The sequence below is a fragment of the Brachypodium distachyon genome, chromosome 4, assembly GCF_000005505.3.
Source record: "Brachypodium distachyon strain Bd21 chromosome 4, Brachypodium_distachyon_v3.0, whole genome shotgun sequence".
Taxonomy (NCBI): domain Eukaryota; kingdom Viridiplantae; phylum Streptophyta; class Magnoliopsida; order Poales; family Poaceae; genus Brachypodium; species Brachypodium distachyon.
In genome coordinates, this window is record NC_016134.3 from 38,708,363 (window position 1) to 38,734,565 (window position 26,203).

At 44.1% G+C, this 26,203-nt stretch overlaps 4 protein-coding genes and 1 long non-coding RNA gene across 8 annotated transcripts; 2 read left to right on the forward strand and 3 right to left on the reverse strand.

The window, feature by feature from the left end:
• Positions 1-1,218: 1,218 nt before the first annotated feature.
• On the reverse strand, positions 1,219-7,584 carry LOC100843498 (protease 2). Of its 4 annotated transcripts, none has more exons than XR_002960215.1 (12): positions 7,139-7,584; positions 6,270-6,427; positions 5,833-6,055; positions 5,587-5,728; positions 5,273-5,476; positions 4,909-5,043; positions 4,477-4,605; positions 3,534-3,897; positions 2,726-2,802; positions 2,348-2,541; positions 1,695-2,179; positions 1,219-1,544 (listed from the first exon to the last, which is right to left on the reverse strand). XR_002960215.1 is itself a non-coding variant. In XM_010239962.3 (11 exons), the coding sequence occupies exons 1-11, from the start codon at positions 7,579-7,581 to the stop codon at positions 1,972-1,974; spliced, it is 2,439 nt and encodes an 812-aa protein (XP_010238264.2). In that variant the 5' UTR covers positions 7,582-7,583; the 3' UTR covers positions 1,546-1,971. The 4 variants fall into 4 exon arrangements, 1 of the variants encoding a protein (XP_010238264.2); XR_001407458.2 differs by having other exon boundaries at positions 2,726-2,936; positions 3,506-3,897; positions 7,139-7,583; XR_001407459.2 differs by having other exon boundaries at positions 1,219-1,585; positions 2,726-2,936; positions 3,506-3,897; positions 7,139-7,583.
• Positions 7,585-9,564: 1,980 nt separating this feature from the next.
• LOC104584693 lies at positions 9,565-10,713 on the reverse strand. Its single transcript, XR_732625.3, has 2 exons — positions 10,322-10,713; positions 9,565-10,136 (listed from the first exon to the last, which is right to left on the reverse strand). It is a non-coding gene; the product is annotated as an uncharacterized LOC104584693 (long non-coding RNA).
• Positions 10,714-11,700: 987 nt separating this feature from the next.
• On the forward strand, positions 11,701-12,828 carry LOC100843805 (dof zinc finger protein MNB1A). Its single transcript, XM_003576595.4, has one exon. The coding sequence runs from the start codon at positions 11,890-11,892 to the stop codon at positions 12,499-12,501; it is 612 nt and encodes a 203-aa protein (XP_003576643.1). The 5' UTR covers positions 11,701-11,889; the 3' UTR covers positions 12,502-12,828.
• Positions 12,829-15,753: 2,925 nt separating this feature from the next.
• Positions 15,754-18,825, forward strand: LOC100837732 (protein MICROTUBULE BINDING PROTEIN 2C). Its single transcript, XM_003578239.4, has 5 exons — positions 15,754-16,003; positions 16,106-16,154; positions 16,481-16,762; positions 17,914-18,138; positions 18,318-18,825. The coding sequence occupies exons 1-5, from the start codon at positions 15,927-15,929 to the stop codon at positions 18,465-18,467; spliced, it is 783 nt and encodes a 260-aa protein (XP_003578287.1). The 5' UTR covers positions 15,754-15,926; the 3' UTR covers positions 18,468-18,825.
• A 326-nt stretch (positions 18,826-19,151) lies between these two features.
• LOC100838039 (RNA-binding protein cabeza) lies at positions 19,152-23,599 on the reverse strand. The gene is made up of 2 exons (XM_003578240.4): positions 21,543-23,599; positions 19,152-19,587 (listed from the first exon to the last, which is right to left on the reverse strand). Exon 1 carries the CDS (start codon positions 23,495-23,497, stop codon positions 21,695-21,697), a length of 1,803 nt encoding a protein of 600 aa, XP_003578288.1. The 5' UTR covers positions 23,498-23,599; the 3' UTR covers positions 19,152-19,587; positions 21,543-21,694.
• Positions 23,600-26,203: the final 2,604 nt, after the last annotated feature.

The window sequence follows — 26,203 nt, forward strand, 5'->3', positions numbered from 1 at the left end:
TTTGATCCAAGAAGACAATGCTAAAACCCACATTCCAATTGATAATGAAGCCTATCTGTCACACAACTACCACAAATGGTTGGGACATACGCTTAATGTGCCAACCGCCTAATTCACCGCATCTCAATGTGCTTGATCTCAGATGTTTTGGTGCACTGCAAACAATGTTTCAAAAGACATTCCTCAAAGTCTTGATGAGATTGTGTCCAAGGTAGACCAGACATACATATGGTATCCTATTGACCGAAGCAATCATATCTTCTTGACGCTAGAATCCTTGATGAGGGTGATTCTTGGTCTGAAAGGAGGGCAACATTATAGACTCCCGCACTTGAAGAAGACAATGTTAGAGGCGAGGTTTGCTGCCTGTTTGGTTAGATGTGAGCAGGAAGTTGTGAGCGATGTGGTTACGTACTCTCATGGAATAGTTAGATTGCTCCATTTAATGTTATGATTTTGTAATCAATCTTGTGGATCACATAGGCGTGCATAAGAAATATGTGATAGTTATTGATTTTCTATCACGGATTAGGTAGACTAGGAGTATGAAGTATGGATCTAGTGGCTGGCTACCATGTTCTGTTGTGTGTAAGATATGTGTGCTCTATCATCAGAACTAATTGATCATGGTATGACATGTGTGTAAGATAGGTGCTGATGACAGGAACTTTCAGCGTGTTCTTGCAGATCAAAATTTTCATCTCTTATCCCTTTTCTTTGTCTCACCTTCTATTATCATTAATTCGGCTCACGAAATTGCGTGAACTCCGGCTGGCTTTTTCTTCTGGCTTTTTTGGGGGTCTCTACATGGAATTGATTCAATGAATCTCTTACCCCTTTTGTTGGTCCCAGCTTCTACGGTTGTTAATCAAGAAGATGCTCAAGGTACGAAATTCAATCAGCATGATTTGGTTATGTTCTGGTTTCTTGGTTGCCTGTCATACCTTCATTACTGTTCCATCGCCATGATTATATTACTTTGACTGCTCCACTGATATTACTTAGTGGGATAGGCGCTGCTAATGATTTGACCTGAGGTTGGGTCCATATTTCATGTAGAGCTGAATAATTATAAGGAAAGGAAAGAGTAACATCTATTTTTGTGTTCCAAGTCCAAATAACAGACAGAAATAAAAGGCATTAAGAACTGTGACGATATCGATCGTATGGAGTACTCTACTACTCCTACTTAAAAGCAAATGAAATTCGCTCAACCAATAAGCATAGAAAATGTACTAGGTTATAACAACAACAAAATAATACTTTATGTATATCATATAAACGGGGGGCCCATATAAACTGCGACTAATTGATCAAACACGTAGGAAACGTAAAGGTACAATATATGAATGTTACAGGAAGCTGATTATAATTCAAAGAGGCAAAATCCCATTCAGAGCCAAAAATAAGAAGGCAACATACACTAACCTGATATGTAAGTTAGAAGTCCAAACTGATATCCATACTCATTATTTGTTTGATAGGTCCATATCCAGCACAATCAGCTCAACTAACATGACGCATCATGATGTTGCTATGCAAACCTGAATATAATTGATTATGATTGCTCTTCAAATAAAAAAGACTGTCTCAATGCAGACATTCATATATACAAATGTTAGATACAGAATGTGTGCTGTTCTAGAAAGAATTATACTGCCGCTAATAAACGCCATAGACTCCTGGCTACTGACCTTAAATTTGATGCAGAGCAGTTGATCTCTGACCTTAACACCTTAACGGGCATCCCATATGTACTGTTCTGAGGGTCTCAGTTAGCACTCTGCACTGTAGGAACCCGCAAAGTATAGGTGCTTGAGCCAACAATATTTTGGTCTGTGACAAATCTGATCCAACGTATCATGCTAGGTTGCCAGATGTTAGCACAGCAGGTAACGATATCAATTAGACAATTAGTGCTTTCATGTGTCACCACAACTTTTCCAGCACGAAAAAGCGATGAGCATTGGTTCACTGCTTCGCACCTATGTCATCCATCCCCAATGCCTTCATTATAAATGCATACTCGAAGGCTGTTTCCTCACAAGACATTAAGCGTCCACCCTCACCAAAATGACCACTTTGCATATTAGTTTTGAGAACAACAGACTGGGAACAGGATGGGCATGTGACATCTCTCACTTTGGAAACCCACTTTGCAGCTTCCCACACTCCTACCCTGTCAAACAGAACAGGAAATTCAAGAACTCAAATGAAAACCAACAGTACACAACTAGTAGGAATCTTTGACTATGGTTTTGTGAGCTGTCACTTAACATGGAACATGTACAAATGATCTTAAGCGCATGTACAAGCATACCAGGAGTAAAAATGAGTAGGAACAAACCTTGTATCATTAAATGATGCCGTCACCAGAACTGAGGGGTAACATACACCACCAGATATGTTGTCATAAGGAGAATAACTTTGGATCACATCAAATTCAACTGGGATATTAGGGTCCCCAAATTCTTCATAGTCCAAGATAGTGAGAGGTAAAGTAGGATCCAACATTGTATTACAGGTATCAAGAAAAGGGACCTGTTTTGGTGTAATACATGTCAATATCTATGTAAGCCCATACACATCATGTACCAGCAGAAGCATACTTGGGAAAGAGAACAAGCGTAGCAAATCCGAGAGTGAAATGAATATATATATTCGCAGAACGATTTTTTGTGTCATTGTTTAATGACTACATAAAGAAGTGACCTCAAAGATTTACCTTAAGAACTGCAGCAGATAATAAATTTGGCAACATATTAATGACCGCCCCAACCAGCAGACCACCAGCACTGCAGCCTACAGCACAAAGGCGTCTTTCATGTACAAAACCTTCCTTGATAAGATGCATACCACATGCAGCAAAATCTTTAACTGAATTTATCTTGTTAGATTTGGTGCCTGCCAGGTGCCATGATGGATCCCCTCCTCCCCTACATGATTAGGCCCGAGAATTACAACAACGCGAAATTCGCAGCACGAATACATTTGTTCGAGAAAAAACAAAATTATGCATTTCCCTGCATTCATTTACGAGAAGTTGAGAACAATTATATTATCATGTTTTAATTTTATTGTGGAGAGTATACTAGACAAAATGGCAGCTGGGTTTCAACTCAGCCTCACTCCATATGGATGCGACTCAGGATGGAGAAAAGGATGAAATGTTGGGACTATAAATGGCCAGCCTTCAGAAATCTGGCCAATTACCCCTTTCTGTGACATGGATCACCAGATCAGAAACCCACTCTAGCCCAGAACAGCGTAATGAGGCATTCCTTTCATGAGATAATGGATCAGCATCTCCATAAATTAGTATGCAACCTAGCAACTACCAGACATCGATGCAGGCCTGCTAGTCCTGTTGTCACTTTAATAATCTAATGCACAAAATGAAAAGGCACAATTTCAGATGCGGCGCTCAATAAGATGAGTTGGGAAAAAATGAAAGTCGACGAGTAAAGTTCTGTGAGGTGAAAAAGCCGCAAGCATCAAACTGTACCTAACATCTGCAAATGCAAGAACCCAACCTCGAGCAAGTAGACTTAACCTATCAGAACACCAGCCTTTATCCAGATCTTCTCCGTAAGCTCCATACCCATATAAGATCCCAGGTGATTCTCCATGAATATGTTCTTCCTGGGAATACAGGATCATTAGAGGTATTGAAACACCATCATGTGAAATAACTTGGACCCTCTCACAAGAGAATAACTTGGAAAGATCACTCCAACTTTGTGAATCTTCAATAAGCTGCAGATTTTGTTGGATACTTGAAACAGTGGATTGCAATCCTAATGTGTGTAGACTTGAAGAGAGGCCAGTGACTTCCTCTTGATGAAGGATGGTAAATGTCTTATTTCTCATGTCAAAGTCCACAGTTAAGTCTGGAATCTACAGGAAAAATAAATGTTTATGGAAAATGTAAATTATCTCTAACAACAGACCAGCTGCACTGTGTTATAAAGTTGCTTAATTAATTAATAAATAGACAGATTACAATGGTTGTATATTTTGTTCAATTATGCACTTGTTAAATGAGGTATACGGTTCAATTATACAGAGACGAAATTGCAATACATCATGTGAGTAGCAAGAGATATAATAGGACTGAATGTGTAGAACAGGATTTCCAGGGTGCTACTTTAAATGGTACAATGAGATCCATGGAATGAAGAAAAGGAGAGATGAAGTACACACAAACATATTCCTTCCATTCCATAAAAATAGGGCATATAAGTTTTGTCATAAGTAAAAAAAAAGTTTGAACGTTTATTGACAAAAATATTAACATCTACAATAACAAATAAATACATTTCATGGTGGATCTACTGTTATTGATTTAGTATTCTAATATTGATGTTCTTTTTTATAAATTATATGACCTATTTTATGGAAAGGTGGGGGCAGGATGGAAGGATATGTCCATTCGCGCAGATAAATCATAAAAAGGTTAATGGTAAAATGATGTACCACTGGTGATGACACCACCAGGCGATAAGTAGATGACAAGAAATCATTGTTGGGTCCCGGAAGAATGCTGCATAAGTTTGACGGTATTGGGAAAAACCATGGAGCGAGATCACACAGTTCCTTTGGCTCCTGAGGGGTTACACAAATTTAATAAACAAATATCATCAGGAGAAGGTAACAACTCATGGTGACAGAGATTTAGCCCATTAAAAAAACTGACAAAGAGAATGATCATAGTGTCAATAAAAAAAATCAAGGTACAGGTTATAATCTGGAAGTGCAATAGATGAAGTCAAACAAATACAGACAAGCCAATGCTGGGTAGTGTTTATGTTATCTAAATCATTAAAACTTTATGATCCAAGACAGAGTTGTGTTACATCACTAAGAGTTCTGCTCCAGTACATATTAATAGCGAGTCAAATAATATACCTGAAAGTCGACCTTCACTGGCAAATCAATGGAGCAAAACAGAGGAAGCCCGTCTTTTCGAAGGAAGAGAACTAAATTTTCGTGAAAAATATCCATATCCTGAAAGGTATAGTCTGACCCAGGGAGCGCCACAACCTAACAATAGACATACAAGCATCATCTTTGTATAGTCTGGACTTTACTGGGAATAAATCAAAATTCATAATCAGAAAAGAAATGCTTGCAGTAAACAACAATAAGACATCCATACTAATGTTGTCAGCACATTATGATAAGGAAAAAGTCAATGTTGATGAAGATAATTTTTGTGTTATCAGATCAATAAGCATTGCCTATAGATATACTTTCTGAAAGAGGGAGAGACCTGCCATCTGTTCATCAGTGATTTTTCAGCTCTACACCTGGCCAGGTAGTAGCCCTCAGCTGCTGTTTCAGAATCGCTCAAGGGTGCATTAGTAAGAATGTAGAAAAATCCATTATGATGCTCCAAGAAGTACTGCACTTTGTTGCTGCGTTTCCGTACAGGCCATAAGCCTTCTCTTAAATTGCCAGATTCCATCACAAAAACCTGCAGCAGCATAAGCAGAAAAATCAGAAAGAATAATCCAAAAGAGATATAAGTGGAGTAACGGCAAAATACATTTGGAATTGGAATATTTTTTGTTATTAGAAACCTTCCTCAGATGATGTCCTTGTGTTAGAATTTACGGTAATATACTTGGAATCTTTTGTGCTTGTGATATCCACACAACAGTTTACATCATTCTCCACAAAGACTAAAAAATCTGCCTCATCTGACTGCATCTTTTTACAGAAAACCCTAAAAACATGCAAATATATCAAATACAGCAAAAAAATATACAATAACAGTTCAAGACTACAAGCTTCATAAGCTCAACGTATATGTGCAGGAAGGAGAATTACTGATTGGGACGTAGAGTCTCGTCACAGACAGTATAAAATAAATTTTTGCTGTTGCCGGCCCATGCTAAACTGACTACTCCCTTGACTGGTTGACAGGAAATGACATGCTTAGACTGAAGATCTTTCACTTCCAGGGAAAACAGTTCACCCCCAGATGTGTCGAGAGTATATGCAAGAGACCTATGATCAGGAGAGATTCGGCAGCTTCCAATGTGTACATAACCTGCATAAGTTACAAATAATCCATTGTCAAGTTTCTGTAGATAAGCAAAAAAATGTCCTCGCCACAAGAATTGAAGAACAGAAGCAAATAAGTAATGTCTACAAAGCAGGAACCAAAACAATCAAACAATATGTAACCATACGGCAGAAGCACATAGCAGTATCTTATGCATGCACGTCAATATCACACCATAGATATTAAATGTAGCACATACCAAATTTCTCTGCAATCTCATTCCAGTCAAGCAACACTTCTTCCTTCTCCCAATCAGAAAGATGTCTAAGAAAACCACCTACTAAACCACCCGAGGGCCTCAATTTTCTGGACAGAACTGGGTACTCCATCCCATTTGGAACATACTGGTAATATAACCTGGATCAGCTAAACATGTTATGTTCTATTCAAAGACAACAGTAATTTTTTATACAGTGCATAAATATTTTTTAGAACATGTTCTCCCATCTTTCTGTTAACAGTTCAAGACGTGTTTCCTGAATATGAGTATACAAGCCGTGTTTCCAATCGGAAGAATATGCATAAATAAAATGCAACATGTCGAAGGAGATTAGCAAAATCCATCCAGTCCATGAAAGTTCGGCAGATATTTGTTCGATTTGACAAAACGAACCAACAGAACCACATTTTAACACTAAAATCATGCATGAAAAAAATGTTACTCCCTCCTAAATTCTTGTTGTTGTTTCAGTTCAAATTTGAACTAAGTTTCAGTTCAAATTTGAACTAAAACAACGACAACAATTTAGGATCGGAGGGAGTACATTAGAAGGATTAGAACACTTCCACGATGCTACGCTAGAATGATTAACAATTGGCCTCGAAAAAAGGATTAACACTGGAAATATTATCTTAATTAAGAAATGAATTCTAACATGCAAAAGGCAAGCGTAACACTGAACAAATGTAACGCCCTAGTCCTTCCATACCAAATTACAACTAGGCTTCTGCACAGCCACACATGCACAAGCAAAACTAACATCATGGAACCATCACAATTTGACAGAACCTACTAATTTGGTTCTAAGTCATGGTGTATGGGATGAAACGAAACGGTGCAGTACGGACCAAGGGCCCCATGGTTGAGGAGGGGAGGCAGCGGAAGGGGGCAGCCGGGCTTGCATCTCGGCCACGAGGCGCGCGCGGAGGCCGCCGCCGCCGGCCGAGGAGACGAAGGCGTCTGCGTAGGTGTTCTCGGCGGCGAGGAGGGCGGCGAGATCGGGGTCGGAGGTGTCGCGCATCCAGTGGTACGGGTCGCTCCACGACCTCCCGTGCGCCGACACGGTGAAGGGAACTTTCTTCGCCACGGGCGGCGGCGGGAGGATGTCGGTGCTCGGACGATGCGACTGCGAGAAGAGGTGGGAGCGACGGCGGCATGAAGTGGAGAAGAGGCGGACGAGGGCGGGGAGGGGCTGCCGCCGGTGGAGCATCGGGCCGGTTCGACACTTCGACGGCTTTGCGGTTGTTCTTAGATGCGGAGTGGCCTGGGGTTTTCCGTGGGGTTTAGCCATTCAGGGTCACCCTGCATTTGAAACACCCCAGAAAAACTTCATCCAAAACTAACTCTTCTGAAATTCTGAACAAAAAAAATAACTCTTCTGAAAATTCGTGTTGCTTCCTTGGTCTTCAGGCTAGGGGTGGGCAGAAAAACCGATGCCCGCAAACTGCAACCGAAAAGACCGAAACCGAAAAGACCCCTCAAAAGGCTGGAAAGAAAAATTTATATACCGGAATTAGTGGCTTAATTCGTGTATCAATTTCAAAAAACTTAAAAGACCGAACAAGTGGAGGAATTAGTATCGCCCTTTGTTAGTTTCTGGCTGTGAGCTTACAAGCTTGTGACTATTAGCCTTCGAGGCTGTTTTCTTTGCTGTTGAACCATGTAATGTGCGTGAATTGTGGGTTGTGGTATTTTTGAATGTTGATCAAACTGGTATATTGTCGTAAAATTTGTGTGTTTGTGTTTGCTATTGTTGAGTGTTTATTCTTGCCAACTGATATGAATATATGCATTGAAGAAATGTCGAGATTACATGTGAAATGCTACTTGAAACTTTAACAAATATTGTCCAACTTTTTCGATAAACAGTTGCCCTACACAATTTGGTTATGACTGAATCCGAACCCGAATTATTAAGTACCCGAAATTGTCGGGTACTCAACTCACAAGTAAATTTTTTTCTTCATTTCTAAAAGAAAGAATGTCAAATAACATAAATTCAGTCTAGACCGAATGCCCACCCCTACTTCAGACATTGTGTTCCCGGTTGTATCTAGCACGTTGTAAACTCTCAAGATTTGTGTTATCAGTTAATGAATGAACCAGCCTTAATGTAAAAAAAACATGGGAGTAGATGCAGATTATATTAGCTCGAAACTCTTGTGTGTTCACGAGCGATAACCCCAAATTTGGTCTCTTTTGACCGGACTCGACAATGTCACAATACGTGCGATGATCTGTTTTGTAGGTGTAGTCTTGGAGTTTGTGTTCTCTATTGGTTTTTGTGTTGGTCGATGTTGGTCTCTCTATGTTTGTTGGTGTTGGTGGACACTGGTCTCGTTAACAAGTTTTGTGGTTTATGAACATGGGAACCAAACGACTACACCTACCCTAATTAGGGTTGTTGAGGCTCATTCAGTGATTGGATCGCCCATGTGTAGTCTCTCTATGTTTGTTGGTGTTGGTGGACACTGGTCTCGTTAACAAGTTTTGTGGTTTATGAACATGGGAACCAAACGACTACACCTACCCTAACTAGGGTTGTTGAGGCTCATTCAGTGATTGGATCGCCCATGTGTAGTCGTCTATGTCGGGATCGGATCAAGCTGTTACCATGGGAAAAAGAGATGATGCGTAAGATCATCTTATCGTTGGCGCTTGACTGGAAGCTTGCACGGTCGCTGCACATCGTTGACCGATACATTTGTTGTTATAGAGAATACTTGAATACCGTCGTTTTCCGCCTAGAGTGAGGGAGCTTGTATGCATGGTGTTCCATCACCATGGATATTGAAAAGTGACATTGCGTACCCACGTCATATTTCAAGAACATTTGCAAGTTTTCAAAAATCGTGAAAACGCATCAGCATGGATTGCGCATGTGGGAACTGGAAAGTCAGGTACAAAACACAAGAAATGTGCATACAGTACTCGACTTAACTCTCCATCTTTTTATCTTCACAAAATAATACTACAACAAAACACCCATGTAGAGACATTCAATTTATGTGGTAATGACCCTTTATATCATCTCTACATGATCATAGAGTCGCTTACTAAAGTGTCTTAGCTTAGGAGCGTCTCCTCGACGCATGGCAAGCGTGTCTAGTAGGAATGAGCCGTTTGTAAAGCATGTCTATACACATAGAGACGTTTTGGTAGATCACCATGAAATCCTCGTCTCTGTGTTAGTCAAGTCGGTTTAGAGATGTTTTTTCTTGCTATGTAAATATGGTTTTTTATCAGTAAAACCAAAATATTACTGTGTTACATATCGGCATAACCATAAAAACTTTATGTCAAAAGGCAAAGGACGTAATACAGTGTATAGTTGGAAAATTTGGACTTTATTTCTGAACGGAGACCATAGTTTACAATTGAACACTTCTAATGGTTCAGGAGCTCCCTATCGTCCCACTTCTGATGATTATTCAGTAGCCATTTTTTCTGTTACTTCAAAGATCTTCATAAACAATATCCTGCAAAGAAACAAAGCCAACGGAAATATTACTACAGTATCTTTTTTTTCTGCTAACATTGCAGACTACAAAACAATAAAAAACAAACGCACAGTTCAATGGAAAAAGAAAATAAATTATATAACTAAAGATCCGTCATACTCAGAACCGAACTGTGCATCCATATGGTTTGACCTGGTGATTTCCACTGCAAAATAATAACATTAATTCAAATAGCTATTGCTAATATGAAAAAATCGAGGCATAGAATTAATAGCTGGATTGATTGAACAAGAAAGACACGAGGTACTCATCTTCCTCTGGGCCTCCTGGAATCCGGCAAGCGCACCATGGACTCATCAAGCGTCGTTGAAGATTTGTAGCGTATCTGCAGGGAGACCGGCCTACGAATCAGCCTGAGATTAAATTAGTATGTACAGGAACATACCAGGGAGGCAGCGGGGCAGCGGGCTGGCCGGTCGGATCGCGTCTCCGCGTCGCCGTTCCCGAACGGACAAGATCCAATACTAGGCGGGAGATCGAGGATGCCATAGAGGGGAGAAGAGGGTTCACCAGACGCTGCGCAGAGTTCGCGTCGGTGTACGCCACCGGCCTCCCAAGGGATCTAGTGGCGGCGGCGTTAGGTTTCACGGACGTGTTTGTAACTTCCTTGAGGGAGACGTGATAAATTGGGATTAATTGTATTTGGGTGAGGAGTTTTAAAGAGCTTCGAACGTGAATCTCGTAACGCAGAGACGACCTGCAAAGCGTCCTAAAAATCTTCTTTACTCGTAGGATAGTACCAAGGATAAAGACGAACACAAAAGCGTCCAAACCAAGATGTCTCTACAGGCCAGTTTTGTTGTAGTATATATAATACATTTTAATGAAAAATTGAGAACATACATGATAGTATAACATAATCTAAGTCCATATACAGTTTTTTAAAACTAAAAAGACATAAGTTTTTCACAATGTTTCATCACGAATGGAGTAAGTGAAGCAACAGTGAATAATCACTCAAAGAGTGTTAATGAATTATCCAATGGAAGATAGATCAAAGATGACAAATAAATAGAATGGTGCACAAGCGTGCATTCGTTGATTCCGAGTTCGAGACTGTTAGTTGTTTGTGGAACACAAGCAGTCGATGACTGCAAAAGAATGGTGGAACGTTCAGCACAGCAGCCAGCAGGGTGGGGGCCGAATCTAGCCGCCGCGGGTTCACGTCACACCGTTGCCAACTTGCCACAGGCACGGTCGCGTCATTGCACGTACGAGGGATTCTCAAAAACGATGGAAAGAAAAAACTGAGGTGCTTGGTCCCGAGCCGGGCCTAGGGGTGCAACTTAGTGATTCTAGGTGTATCTTCTAACGCTTCTTAGTTTAAATAAATGAACTAATTTTTAAAAAAATTATATCATTTTAAAATTTTAGTTCATTTAATTGAACTAAGGACGGTCACAGACTTGCATGCCCCTCCAGGCACGTACGTCCCGGCGTCGCGTCTCACTCTCACCTTATCAGCCGGGCAATGGCAGCAGTACGGCACCCACCCACACGCTGTGGGAACCGACGCCGATACCGCGCTAGCTCAGCGCAGCGCTCCGAGACCGACGCGATGCGCATCCGCCGCCCCTGGGTCCTGACTTGTCGAGACATGCCACCGGTCCAAGAGGCGGTTAAGGCGCGTGCGGGTTTGGTACCCGGTATACGGCGCGGTAGGTAACGGGTACGAGCGCCTGGGGGTCCCGGGCCGGCGGCCGGCGGGCTCCATCGCGAAGAAGACGGGCGCGTACGGCACGGCATGGCTGTTGCCGTCTTCTACTGTGCCAGGGTCAAACAAAGGTGGCGCGCGCCCGTGCATACCGGCTCCACAAGAGAGGCTGCCGCTGCCTAGTAGCAGTAGTAAAATGCTTGTTTACCTACCGGCTACCGCGCGCCTCGAGTCGAAATATTAAGCACACCTGCTCCACCAAGCGACTGAGACTGCCCTTAAAAGAGAGAAGCCAGCGTGCCGCACGGCGTCGAGAGGTTTGCCAGACAACGATCACTTGTTGGCCTGTTCGGCTGTTAAATTCCTTGCGCCACCGTCGAGAGCGAGAGCTTTGTCGGCACGTACCGGTACACGAGCGCCGCGCATGCAGGAGCCCGGGAGACGGACCGCGCCGCCGTTCGCCGGCGTGGACCTCCGCCGGCCGAAGGGCTACCAGGCGCTGGCGCAGGCGGAGGCGTGCCCGCGGTGCGAGTCGCGGGACACCAAGTTCTGCTACTACAACAACTACAACACCACCCAGCCCCGGCACTACTGCAGGTCCTGCCGCCGCTACTGGACCAAGGGCGGCTCCCTCCGCAACGTCCCCGTCGGCGGCGCCTCCCGCAACAACTCCTCCTCTTCCTCCTCCTCGTCCTCGTCTCCCCCCAAGCGCACCAAGAACTCCAGCTCCAACTCCAAGCGCCGCCGCGTCGTGCCGGAGCCGGAGCACGAGCCCGTCCGCACGGACGCCTCTGCCCCCGCAGCGACGACGGAAGCCGTGAGGCCCGTGACAACCGAGGACGCCGCCCCCGATGATCCGGCAGTGGAGACTGAGCCGTCGGTAAAGCTTGGGGTCGGCGGCGGCCTCGCGGACGCCGGTGGGAAAGAGCCGAGCCCGTTCGAGTGGCCATCGGGCTGCGACGACCTGGCAATATCATACTGGGGAACCGGCGTGTTGGCCGACGCCGACCCGGCGATGTTCCTTAATCTGCCGTGAACGATCGAGTGCAGGCACGGCTCTGTGAGTGCGTATGCTTGCCATGTTCCTTAACCAGCCGTGATCGAGTGCATGGCTATGTAGTTTACTAAGCATTACCGCCCAAGACGATAGCTAGAGCAAAGCAGAGAAGCAGAGCTCCAAGCTTTTCATCATCTGCGGATGTAGGTTTCTGTGCTAGCATACTTCAGTAATCTGTAGTTCCCGGAGGCTACGGTCGCATGCAAGCGCTGTATAATCGGTCTCGTATATCGTTTGCTCGTGATGCTTGGCCCTGAAATCTACAATCTACAACAATCTGCATCCAGAACGGAACGGTTTTGATAACTGCTCCTACACCTTTCTTGTTTTTTAAGAGAAAGAGAGTGATTGAAGAGAGAAGCGTTTCGTTTCGTTTAGGTGAAATTAATCGTAATTCAGAAGTGATGGCCGCTGTAATTCCAGAGTTGCAACGATGGCAGGAAGTGGGTCGCGTCGAGGAGAGACCGATGTCACGAACAGTTTTATTAGATTCGTAGTGCTCTACTAGTACACGCACGCGCAACGTCGAGCGATTGACACGGCAGGGCCGGACGGGAATTGTTTTGTTCGGTTAGACGTCGGCGTCCCGTCGGTCGCCGGCTTTAAATTAACACTTCCGTCCCGCCGAGGCCGACAACTCGCGATGCCGACCGCGACGGGGGCGTGCGTTGCGCCGTGTCAGGGCGTCATCAGTCGCCTCCTCACACTCGCCTTGCAGTACGCACGGACCGCGCGCATCGGTCGGTCCATCGATATCGCCCAAGTGACGCGCGCAGCGCAGCTGACGCCTGACGGCGACCGGTTCGATCGTCGGTGTCTGGCCCGGCTCGTCGGCTACCGCATGCCTGGCCTGCACGCGAGCGCCGACTCCCTGCGCGTGCTGGGGCTGGGCGGCTCTTCGCCTGGCTCTAGAGACCACCGGCCGCCGTGCGGATGAACGTACTGCGCAGGCGATGGCTGGCCGTTTGAACGTCGGCGAACGTCTGCTGTGGCCGACGACGGCAGTTGTGTTTCTTTAAAAAAAAAAACTAGAAACACAAAGTTCTGTTACATCAACGATGCGGCATATCACCGACGACCTCGACAGTTAACAAGTCTGAAATATCATACAGCTAGTGCATCTGGCTATTCGACTCTAGACCAACGTCAAAAGATGCTAACGCATGATCGAATTACAGTTACAATTTCTGTTATTCTATTGGACTTTACAACATCAAAAGATAGACGCAACAGAGTTTTAGCTTTTTTTAATAAGACTACGATTAAATAGCTACTGTATATGATTTCGTTGCTGCATGTTAGAATCAATCCCATGATGGATGCTATCAAAGGAAAACAAGTTGTTGTTGATTTTCGTGTCCAACTTCCAGCCACTAGGAAGGTCCGTGCTGTTCTGAAGACCTGGAGTAAGCCCCCGCCGGGCATGGTGAAACTGAACATTGATGGCTCGTTCTCAAAGGATCCGCAAGGGGCCGGTATGGACATGATTCTCCGCGATGATCAGGGACATAATCTTTTCCTCCTGTTGTATTCTTCAGCGTTGCGCTGACCCAGTGGAGGCTGAACTCTGTGCCTGCATGCATGGAAGGCATCGCCTTGGCACTGCAGTGGAGTGAGCTGCCGGTCATCGTCGAAACGGACTCCTCGTTTGTGCTGGCTGGGCGTGCGAAAGGCTTGGATAGGTCTAATTATGCGGCCTTAGTTAATGAGATTAGAGGTTTAGTTTCTCAAGGTAGAAGTTTGTCGTTTGTAAAAGGGGATAGATCTCAAAACCGTGTTAGTCATGTGCTCGCAAACTTAGCCAGAGTTGAGCATCGCACGGAGACTTGGTTGGGTTCCGGTCCGCCGCCTGTGGTTGACCTGGCTCTCCAAGATTGTGATGTGTTGAGTTGATTAATAGATCCTCTTTTACCCGCAAAAAAAAGACCGCGAACTTCGATTTATCATACAAATCACTAATAAGAGCCTGCTTGAGAGCCTGTGCATTAGTCTCGAAGATCACCCGGTTGCATATCATAGGTCATTTGGTCTATAAATAGCCTTGATAATTGCAAGCGCTTCAGCTTGAATGGCTTCGGAAACGTTATTTAGAGGGCCTGTACCTGCATCTTGCAATTCGTCATCTTCATTCCTGATAACATATCCCCAACCGTCATTATGAAAATTCTCACAGAAAGCACCATCGGTGTTTATTTTCAAAAAGTTTGCTGCTGCTGGTGTCCAGCAGCCTTGTCTGGTTATCATCTGAGCATTTTTATCTAAAAATCATGCAATTCTTTAGAGTGAACGAGGACAGAATTTCATTAAGTCCTCTAATGGTTTCTCCTAAATGAGCTTTATTACGCTCAGACCACCACAGCCAAAGTAAGATACACATTTTAGAGCCTGCCTTGTCCTCGAATTTGAAATTTTGGGTTTATGTATGAGGCGAGCTTTTGTCTTAAGTCTTCCCAGACCTGCTTTACAGAAAAAAGCAATGCCCACCATCCTCTTCAATTCTATTGCAGACTGGGCATTTGGGATCAACATCAATTCCCCTTCTTCGAAATTTTGGTCTGAATGCTAGACTCGGGAGTAGAAAATCTCCAAACAAAATGTTTTATTTTGCTTGCTAATGGTAGCTTCCATATTTTCCTCCATTCAAAATTTACCTTTTCTCCTGCTCCTCCTGTGGCCGAACTGTTAGCGGGCTTATGGATGCCATTATCGTTGGCCACCTTATATGCCGATTTGACCGAGAAGAACCCTTTTTTATCAATGACAAGCAACCAAATCCTTTTCTCCTTCGGTTCCAAATTTCTTGTTAGGGACAGAGGGAGTACAACTTGTATTAAATTTCAGTCAAAATTTGGGACCGAGGGAGCACAACATCCACGAAGTAAGAGAATAAAGGAGAAGCAAAAATTGTAAAAGTTGGTACATACTTTGCACATGGACCAAATAGGAATGGCTTAGTCTAGTACGAATAAACAGTTAGAGAAAATAAATTTTAAATAGGTATGTTGTCATGTCTCGAGGGAAAGAGGCCCGGTCATTCAAATGATCGTATTGGACCCACTAAAATTAATTTTTACATAAATCATTTTGTAGAAACTTTCAATGGAAATTCCCTGCGGTGGCCGATACATAGGTTTTTGGAACGATGAGTTTTTCTCAGGCGGAATGTTGGATGTTGACCGGACTGCAAATTTCAAAACAAATCCCCCACACGGCCACACAGTAGCCACCTCACGGGTCCACGGCCCAAGCAGCAAGCAGTAGTACAACAGCGTAGGAGTACTAGTAGCAGCATCCGGCGGCCATTCACGGGTCCACGACGGTGAGTCATAGAACCGGTCCACCACCCCCGCAGTCGACTCCGGACACGGGAGGCCGCCCGTCCCATCTCGCCGCCGCCCGAGAAGATGGCCGAGAAGCCGACAGGGCTCGCCTCCAGGTCGAGGATCCGAGGCGGGCTCGCCGCCTCCGCGCCCTCTTCGAGGTATCCCTTTCCTCGATCTGCATTTTTCCCGGGGTCCCGTTTGAATTTTTCTCGGAGTTGTTTGAGCTGTTCTTGACGCCTTCCGGTGTTTCTTGAATGCAGGAGGATGGTCTCGATGTCGTACACCGCGGCACCGAATCAGACCAAGAAGGTGAGGCCTCCTTGATCCCGGTTTAAATCACCCGCGACTTTTCTTTCCTGAGCATATTTGTTTTAGTATTTGGAATGGCTTCTTTGTTCACTACTGGTGTTCAAAGAATGTGGGTTCTTGTGTTCCAAGTTTAAATCCTTCGTTGGTGGTAACGAGTGTGGCATTGTGCTACAGAAGCCGGTGTGAGCGGTCATTGACAGTGTTTTGGCTAGTTGAAGAGGGGAATTGTCCATGAATAGTGCCTTGCACTTGCTAAAAATATGTGCTTGTTAGTTGGTTTTACTGTTGTACTAGTTGTTGATCTATGCCGACATCTACTTTTGCAGGTTCCTGAGCCAAAGGTTGCGAAGCCAACCAGAACCACACCAGTCAAGAGGCGGCAGCAGCTGGATCAGGCGCAAAAGCAGAGGGAAGAGCTTGCTGCTTTGCAGGAGCAGCTTAGTGGCCTGCAAGGGAAGTTGCTTGAGAAAGATGGAGCTTTGAGGTCCGCAGAGAGCTTGATTGGCCGGATTAGTGCGGCGAATGCAGCGGTTGACGAATTGAGAAGCCAGCTTTCTGATAAGGAATCACTGGTCGAATCTACTGGTTCAGAATTGCATGGTGCAAAGGTATGTCAGATTTCATCAGTAGTTTGGATGGATTAAGGGTTAATTTGATACATGCCACTGCAATTTTGGCCAATTCAAAAAACACCACTGCAATTCACATCTTTCGAAACATACCACTTCAAATCTGCAAATTCTTCGAAAAACGCCACTACAATGGGTCAAAAGATGCCACTTTTTCAAAGGATGAGAATTGCAGTGGCGTCTTTCAAATTCGCCAAAATTGCAATGCCATATGGAGTATCAAATTAACCTTTTACATTGTGAAAGCACTATTAATGCATAATCAGTACATGGCGCCATCATATAAGAAAACACCACATGATTGTATTTTTCTTCAGGGAAATCTACACAAATGATTACTAATGTTGTATGACTTGAAAGTTCAAACCTACGGTTGCATTACATCTGATACACGGACTATTATTATCTGGAGGAGAAAGTCCGACTCTCTTCTTATTGTGCTGTATTTTTTCATAATAGAAGGTGATGTAGCTCGAATAACATCTTATTCGAAATAGATCTGAAAAATATGCAAGTAAATCTACAATTATGGGTCATATTTTGTAAGCCCAAAATGAAGGTGATGTAACCAGAGTGACATCTTATTCAAAGTTGATCAGAAAAAAATGCAATTAGATATACAGTTGCACATCATGTTTCGTATGCTGATTTGAGGTTCTACATATGCTGCTGCTTGGCATTCAATGCTGATGCAGAGTTCATGTGTTCAACAAATGCAAATGCAAGTCTGAAGCTCTATTTGGCATTTTCATGTCTACTGCCAGTAATATATAGCATTTCTACCACTGTGTTTCAGTGTCATGTTGAAGACGCTTATACGTCTTTCTGAAATTTTTGTAATGTTAAATGACAAATTCTGAAGAGAAATAAAACTGACCTGTGCCATAGTGTTCTATGGGAATATCAAGTTTGCTACTTCCGATTTGTGTATTCATGCTTATTTCTGTCAAAAGATAGATTGCTAATGTGAATATCATATTCATGCTTATTTCTGTCACGAGATAGATTGCCAATGTGTAATGTAATCGTGTGGAATCACTTCCACATTAATCTCCGTGTCATGAAAGTATACAGTAATCCGTTCTTTAATGATGGACTAAATACTTGTTGATTTGTTGTTATTGTTGTAGATTATGTTGGCAGAAAAGCAAGCAGCATTGGAGAAGCTAGAATGGGAAGTGAAGGTGTCAAGTACAAAGGTTGAAGAACTTCAAGTGGATGTAGCCTCTATGGATGTTGAAATTTCTGCTCTCATGAAGGTGTTTAGGAAAATAACAGAGACCACCAACCGGGCCTCTTATCCCACAGAGAGATCCGATGATTCATCATTGGAATGCGAACTAGTTCAGCTCGATGTAAGCTCATGTCTTCCTTGTTATATTTCCCCTAATCTCTTGAGCACACTGTTTATTCTTGTACGGTTCACATGATGAAAACGTGAATGGATCATATCTTTCTCTGGATATAACTTATATAGACGTTTTGCTCAAAATTGATGTTTAACATGCTGGGCACCTGATTTGCTACGAGGCAGGACATGGAAGGTGATATTGACACAGAGAAAATGGAGCAAGAAATGTCAGCCTACGTCACAGCTCTAGCCGCCGCGAAAGACAATCCTACCGAGGAGTTCCTGAAGGCAGTGACCGAGGCAAGATTGAGACTCCAAGCTTTTGTACTCTAATTTGGCTGGAAAACACTGGCGGTGCTCCATGCCCAGAGTAACTCGATGCTGAGCGGTCACTGTGTTCCGACGGTGATATGCATCCAAGCTGGTAGTTGTCGCTTCTGGGTCTTATATCGCAGAGGATCCATGTTTGCGTCCTCTCATTTTGGATCTGGCCGATGATGCCACTGATCTTGTTGTTGTAACGTTATATGAACCGGAGAGTGTATGACTGGGCCTCTTAGTAGACGCCAACATGTAGTACACTAGTACCATTTTAGTGAACAGCTGACGGTTCAACCTGTCTAAACGGCCCAGAGATGACTGTTCTCTGTCGTCTGAGTATTTGCAATCAGGAATTTGTTACTTTGTGGCAGTTGCTTGCTTTCGTCAGTTTAGCTGCAAAAAGTTCGATTTGTCGGAAGCAGATTTCATTGTGAGTTCGTGAGTAGAAAAAGGCAGAATGGTGATGGATCACACGAAAGATGCCAGAAACATGTTTGCTTGCCACTTCAGATACCATGTTTCGCCAAATTACTCATGAGCATGCAAATATTCAATTCGAACAGCGACGCCTACCCACTCACTAACCAGCAGAGATTAATGAAACATATGGCAAGAGTACCATGAAGTGGTTGCTCATCCAACAAGCTTAACAGTATTTCAATCCTGCCTGTTTACATTCCTAGTGCAACAGTCTGCTATAAAACTCAACCTTTAGGAACAGAGGGAGTACAAGTCGGAAGCACAAAACTCAACCTTTAAGTCAAGTGTGATGTAATGTAACAACACAGCCACAATATAAAACCTAGAAAAATCAAATAAGTGCTGCTGGAAGGGCAAGCCACAGGAATGTTGAACGTTGGATCACTTGTCCATCACCAGCAGGAGGGAAAATGGAAGAAATCAAAGTCATAATAGAGTTACATACCAGTTGATAATCCTAATACAGAGTAAATAGTAGTCTCATTACAAAGAGTATTTAGGGAAATCACAATAGATTGACAGTTCTCTTTTCATGGCATTATTGTGCCACTCGACGAATATATTAAAAGTAGGGGCAAACAGGCAGCAGCTACATCTTGGATCCGAGGAAGCTGAAATCATGGCTTCGCACTTATTCGAACTGCTCTTGTGGCTGCAAACAAGAGAATAGAAGTCAGTACATGGTTAGCAGGCTAGAAGCGAAGGCATAGAAATGGGTGAAAAGACAATTTTATACAACAGCACCAGCATATCAAAACAAAAACTAATGCATAAATATTTGTAAATTAATGATGTTTCAAGTGAAGTTGATATGCACTTAAATCAAGTTATTAGTGGACAATAGAATAAAAATAGAGATAAGATGCAGGTTTGCAGTAGGTTGTAGGCGCCGACAAAAAAATTAGCTGCCATCAAACATGAAATGACCATCTCTGGATTTTACTATGTAACTGGAAACAAAGAACATTTTTGAACATCTGGGATTTTCCATTTCAATTTTAACACAAAATCTAAAAGGCAAATGAATAAACAAATTTATCCAACCAGAACAAAGTATGCTACTGAAAAATATCCTTAAAGGCCAACTTAGACAATGGACACACAGGCAGTTAAACAGAGGGAACTCTATAGATAAGCGATAACATGACAGTGTAACTTAAGCAACAGAATCAGTTAAAAAATCACAAAAATGAACAGACAGACCAATAAAAGGATGGTTTAGATGGATCGAAGAAATATAGCAGCTCACTACACCTTTCATTCAGGCTAAAACCATTTCTGTTATTTCTTCAAGTACTCAGTTACTCATTAAAAATTCAAACAATTTATTGGCATCAGCACTTTAAGAACTAGAAGGATAGTGCCTCTAGTTATCCTCAACCAACTTAATATGACAGAAAAGCAAATATTTCCCTGCTGGAAATTTTACTTAAATGCAAAACAGTACACGGTATGCTAGCTAAGGTACAGGCATTTCCTTGGCCAAAAGTGATATTGATTAGCTAATGGAGCAGGAAGCTCAGAAATACACCTAACCAGTGAATCATAAATTCTAGCACAATGCAATGAGTTGTTACTCTAATCAAGAATGCACTTACATACGATAGTTACAAACAAATGAACTGAGCAGCAGCAGCAGTCTAGGTTCCACATAACCATACCACGGTAAGATATTTTAGTAAACTCCAAAATGTTACTGGTAAGTGCCAAGTCCAGTTATAGAATATAGCATGCTATATGAAGATGCTCCATCCAAAACGATTCTTATAAATATGGAAGATTTTCTATATTCAGTATAACTTCAATTTTTATTGATAAAACTTCAATCACTCGGGTGTAAGATAAAACTTCATTCACTCGGGTGTCTAACTTACCCTGGCAATCATGTTTCTTCACCCTAAAAGACTAGAGCACTAGACTTCAATCTATGAACTTTGAAGTTACTACATGTGATGCTGTAGAATTTGTTAACTCAAAACAGATCCAACTTATTGTGACTGTGAAATTTTGGTCTGTACATTGTTTTCATGAATGCTATTATACACTTCAAGAATTACATGTTCAATTATCTATCTGTGCAAGAACATTGTTACTGATAGCAGGACCTTTCAGCTAATTGCCAGAAAATCCACTCCATAATAGAATGACACATGCAATTCCAAATTCCAAAATAATATAGCTAGATCAAAGTTCTGGAGCATAAACACTGGAATATTAATCAAAGTTCAAGGCCTACACTGGAATATTAATCAAAGTTCTGGAGCATAAACACCTGTCTGTTATATTTAACGAGTACAGGATAAGAGTCTTTACAATGCCTTTTTGAGGATACATGTAAGCAGTAATTGGATTACAAGGAGATTACCTAGAACAAAATATGTACAAGTTACAAAACTAAGTTACATTCCTTGCTTGAGCAATCCTTTAAGCTACAAAAGAACTGGTGAAAAAAAAATACACAACAGCAATCAGGGAACTATACATATGGTTTATGGATTACACAAATATGCAGCTATACAGTGATGTCCAACAACAGGAAGCTATGTACAGCTATACAACCAAATGAAAGAATGATTACATTCAAAAGAAAACGAGAGCAGAACTTACATCTCAGTTAATGCTACAACAGATCCCTGGAGGCACAAGCAGTCAAAATCCACCCGTTATAAGCACTGAACGGTTGAAAGTTGGCATGTGCAAAAAAGATGCCACCTCGGATTGCCGATACCCCTACACTAGGCATAGCCCCATCAGCTACATCACTCGTGCGACATTCGTCGCCGCTTCGAGTGATCGACCTCCCTTGACCTGCTGCGTCTCCCAGATGACCTTCCCCTATCCCAGTCTTCATTACGGTCAGTTTCACGCTCCCTGTGTCTGTGATAATCACCATGGCGATCTCTGTCATCCCGGTGCCTGTCCCTATCTCTGTCCCTCTCCCGGTCCCGGTCTCTTTCCCTTTCCCTGTCTCTGTCCCTCTCCCTTTCCCTCTCACGGCCCATATCCCGTTCATCACGGTGCCTCCTCTCTGGCAAGTCTGGTGGTGGGGGCAACTCTTTTTCCCTCTCCCGCCTCCTTTCTGGTGCCCCAGACCATTCCCGCTCTGGTGGTCTCTCTTTACCATGGCTGCCACCTTCTCCATAGTGCTGATCTGATGCTGCATCATCCCCATAGCTAGATTGCTCCTCACCTCCCCAACCACCCATGCTTGGATCTGGCCACATCCCAACCCCAGCAGCCCCCATACCGCCTCTCCCAAAGAATGCTGGGTTGACATGAGGGGCAACCACAGGCGGGAAAGGCTGCATCAAGCCTGGGAATGGTGCAGCCCCAGGTCCACCCGGGAAACCTCCAAACCCACCACCCATCCTTCCCATAGCTGCACCATAGCCAGTTGGATCAAAACCCTGCCCCATCATTCCCCCAGGATGCATCATTGGTGGCGGTGGAGCCACCATCCCCCCATTCCCCATGATTCCTCGCCCACCAACTGGACCCATCCGATTTCTCATATTCCCACCAGGGCCTCTACCACCCATCCCCCCACCGCCCCTGCCCCAATTTCCACCGCCTGCTCCACCTCCTCCTCCGCCACCACCACCACCAGCAGCTCCTCCGCCTCCCCGGCCACCACCATAATTTCCGCCCACCTGAGGCCCAGCTGGACCTCCAGGTGGACCGCCACCCCTCCCACCCTTCTGCATACCTGAATTCTGCTGACCCATTGATTGGTTGTTCTTCATCTGAGCTTCACCCATGCGTCGCACAGTGTTGGGCGAGGCAAAGGCCACGACACAGGGGCGGCCATTGAACAAATGGCCGTTCATACCCTCCTTGCAGGCGGCAGCAGCGCCAGGGTCGAAGAAATCGACCTGGCAATACCCTTTAGACTTCCCGCTCGCCTTCTCATCAAAGAACCTCACCTCCTTGACATGGCCGTATTTGACCAGCTCCGCCTCTAGATCGGCGTCGGTTGTCCACCAGTGAAGGTCCCCCACGAAGAGCGTTGTAGCGCCAGGGCCGTCACCACCCCCACCGTTGCCGACCACTATGGGGCCGCCGCCGTAGTTGCCGCCTCCCTGTCGGTGGAACCCGTCTCCTCCTCCTCCTCCTCCTCCTCCTCCTCCTCCTCCTCCGGCCTGGATCTGGTGGTGGGGAAGCGACGGTGGCGCCGCGGCCAACGGAGGCTGAGGCGGCGGCGGAAGATGGGACGGGTTGGGACGGTCCGGGACAGGAGCAGGGACAGCTGCAACTCCGGGAATATGCACCTTCTCCGGTTGCCCCATCGGAGGCGGCGGCGGGGGCAGCGGAAGCGATGGTGAAGGCATCACCTGCTGCTGCTGCGGCAGCGCCTGCTGCGGAGGGGGCTGGTGCTGCTTGGGAGGCATCGCCGGCGGCTGGGGCTGGGCCGGGGGTTGGGAGGCGTGGAGGAAGCCGTCCCCGACGTTGACGTCGTTGTAGAGGTCGTCGTAGTCATCGTCGTCGCCGTAGTACTGGTCGACGTCCTGCACGGCGGAGATGGCCTCCTTCCGGTGGAAGGAGCCGTCCCCGTCGGGATCCATGGCGGCGGCGGGGGCAAACCCTAGGGGCTGGATCTGGACTGGAAGAGAGGGGGGGAGAGCGCGACGAGGCTGAGGGGGAAAAGCAAAATAAGCTAGAGACTGGTCGGGTTCGGATTTGGAGCGTCTGCGCCAGCATTGTCCCGGGTCTGAACCGGGGGGGTCCCGTGTGGATGACCTGTGGGGCCCACATGAGAGGGTACGGGATGGTTCTAGGGCCTGTTTGGCTGGCCACCCTGGGCTCTATGCCTGAGAAAACCTGGTGGCGCACGGAGGTTTGATATTTTCTCCTAGGCATGCATGTGTATGTGTTGTTTGGTTGCTGTCTGTGTCTGAAGATGCTTAGTTTTGCTAGTCCAAGACAAAAGTGAACACATGGCTGCTTTTCTCTTCAACTAAAGTGGAAATTAGTGCTCAGGCAGCTCCTGCCACGGTCCAGGCGCTCAACTTTGGGGGCCTGAGCCCGGCTAAGCAAGCTGCAGCGTGTTAGCACAGGCAAAGGATGTTGCCAACTGGACCAGGCCAGGCTAGCTATATTTTCCTCAGGCACGAACCAAACAACTTGCAGGCATACCTCAGGGAACCTTCAGGCCCGGCACCGTGTGGTCAGGACGGAAACCAAACAGCCCCTTAGTCTGTGGCGGGCGTGGTTGATCCATCAGATTCAGCACTACCAATTCTATTTTTTTCCCAGGGAATCTGCACTACCAATTCGAAATGGATACTCGCTCAAAACAAAAAGGCAATCTGAAATGGATAATTGATGATCTCTAGTGAAGTGCATGTTTCATATATAATTATGTAAGAACAGGAAATAAGAAAATTATTTTAATCATGTTCATGTTGATTTTAGTTAGAGTAAATGTACTCATGGTTACTGAACTTGTTTCAATTTAGTCACTGTATTTTAAAAATCGAAACTTGCGGTCAATCGACTTGACAAAATATTCCACATACGGTCGCTTGTACCGTATTTCTACCATATTGGTGTGTCGCTTGTGCCCCCTGACAAATAATACCACGAGGGACTGGACCGGGCGTGGGGAGCGCGGGCCTCATCATGAGGACACGCATACAGACAGAATAAGTACCAATGACCGTATTTGGGACATTTCGACAAGTTCAGTGACCGTAAGTATGGATTTCCAAAATACAGTGAAAATAACTATATTGAGAATAGAAACCAAGTTAGGTGGCTGCATGTGTATTTTACTGTTTTAGTTATGTTCGTGTTCCTTTCTATTTTTATCTTCATGCTGGAGTTTTAGTGACTTGTGAGATTTTTATGCCAAGCTTAGCATCGATTTTTACAGAGAGAAGTCCATATTACCCCTAAACTTGTTAGGTAGTTTAGATTTCAACCCAGAAGTCCAATACCGTTTAATGAACACCCCTAAACTCACAAAACCGTCCTGTTGAAGATTGCTAGTGATGTCATTCTGATCACCTTAGTGCCACTTGCTACATAAACAGTACTCACAGCCAACAGCTCATTCTAAAGCCCACTCTGCTACATAACCATGCACAGGTGCTCTATTGATCATCTACTGGTATGCTAGCAATCAGCTTATTATACAGTTGAAAACAAGACGCTACTTAGAATCTTGGAACTATTTACTCCATGTCAAGGTTTTTTTTTACTCCATGTCAGGGTTAATTAAAATGTTAGGATCCTGATTTGTGAGGCCCATGACTATAATCCGAGGGTATTCCACACTGCAATCTAAATGGTCGTGATACTTGTGACAATTTAGTTCTTGTACAGGACCTGCCTAAGAATAATTAAATTACATAAGTGTTTAGTTTACATGGTTCCACAAAGTTTAACTAAAACGCTCGGCGGTTAGGTGCGGATTTGCATTAATGTATAAACTGAAGGTTTCCTAGATACTCACTCCGTCCAACAAAGTATGTCTCAACTTTGACTTAGATTTGAATGTATCTATACACTAACTCATGTCTAGATACATCTAAATTTTGACAAAGTTAAGACATCCTTTGTTGGACGGAGAGAGTACAAGCTTTTACCTAGACTGTGTGAGGCGACCAAACTAATTGTAGCGCAACATAACGATTTGGAACTCTCGATAGTAGAGAAGGGAAGTTAACGGGATTCTAGACTGCCAGACTGTAGGAAGAAAAGATGGAGTCGCTGCTGAGGAAGTTCGACGAGAGTCAAGGGATAACCATCGGCAGGGGCATTTCCCATGGTTGTAAATATGAAAGCTTAGATTGGCAGAACATACAAATGTGGAGGTTGTATAAGTTGTGCTAATGCTGAGAGAGGGAGTAAGAGATAACAACCAATCATCTATCCCAAAACCAATCTGATAAAAAGAGTAGATGTGATACGCTTTTTTGAAAAAGAGATATGATACACTTAACAGTATAAATATATGAAAGCTTAGATTTCGCCCTCTTTTGAAGACCTGTAGCGAGTCACAACTAACAAGTATAATTCTTTCATTAAATGAGAGATATGAGTAACAAAGTAAACTTTTGTTGCAATTTTGCATCCAAGATTTGATAGGTCACATCATTTCTGGCTTTTATGCCAAAGGGTGTCCTGAGAATTGCTATAAAAATCGACCTTCTATCCTATGAAACTTTATTTTCCAACCACCTGCTGTTGTAGAAGACTGATGTGAATACACCTTCAGGTGCCTGTAGGATGAAAACAAACTTCCGGATTCTTCATGGTCCGCAACA

Coding starts and splice junctions, on each gene's coding strand:
- LOC100843498 (XM_010239962.3), bottom strand. CDS start 7,581: ATGGCTAAACCCCACGGAAAACCCCAGGCCACTCCGCATCTAAGAACA. Junction 4,606..4,908: donor CAGTGAAGGTCGACTTTCAG/GTATATTATTTG, acceptor GTAACCCCTCAG/GAGCCAAAGGAACTGTGTGA. Junction 2,937..3,505: donor CTTGCATTTGCAGATGTTAG/GTACAGTTTGAT, acceptor CTAATCATGTAG/GGGAGGAGGGGATCCATCAT.
- LOC100843805 (XM_003576595.4), top strand. CDS start 11,890: ATGCAGGAGCCCGGGAGACGGACCGCGCCGCCGTTCGCCGGCGTGGAC.
- LOC100837732 (XM_003578239.4), top strand. CDS start 15,927: ATGGCCGAGAAGCCGACAGGGCTCGCCTCCAGGTCGAGGATCCGAGGC. Junction 16,004..16,105: donor GCCTCCGCGCCCTCTTCGAG/GTATCCCTTTCC, acceptor TCTTGAATGCAG/GAGGATGGTCTCGATGTCGT. Junction 18,139..18,317: donor GCGAACTAGTTCAGCTCGAT/GTAAGCTCATGT, acceptor GCTACGAGGCAG/GACATGGAAGGTGATATTGA.
- LOC100838039 (XM_003578240.4), bottom strand. CDS start 23,497: ATGGATCCCGACGGGGACGGCTCCTTCCACCGGAAGGAGGCCATCTCC.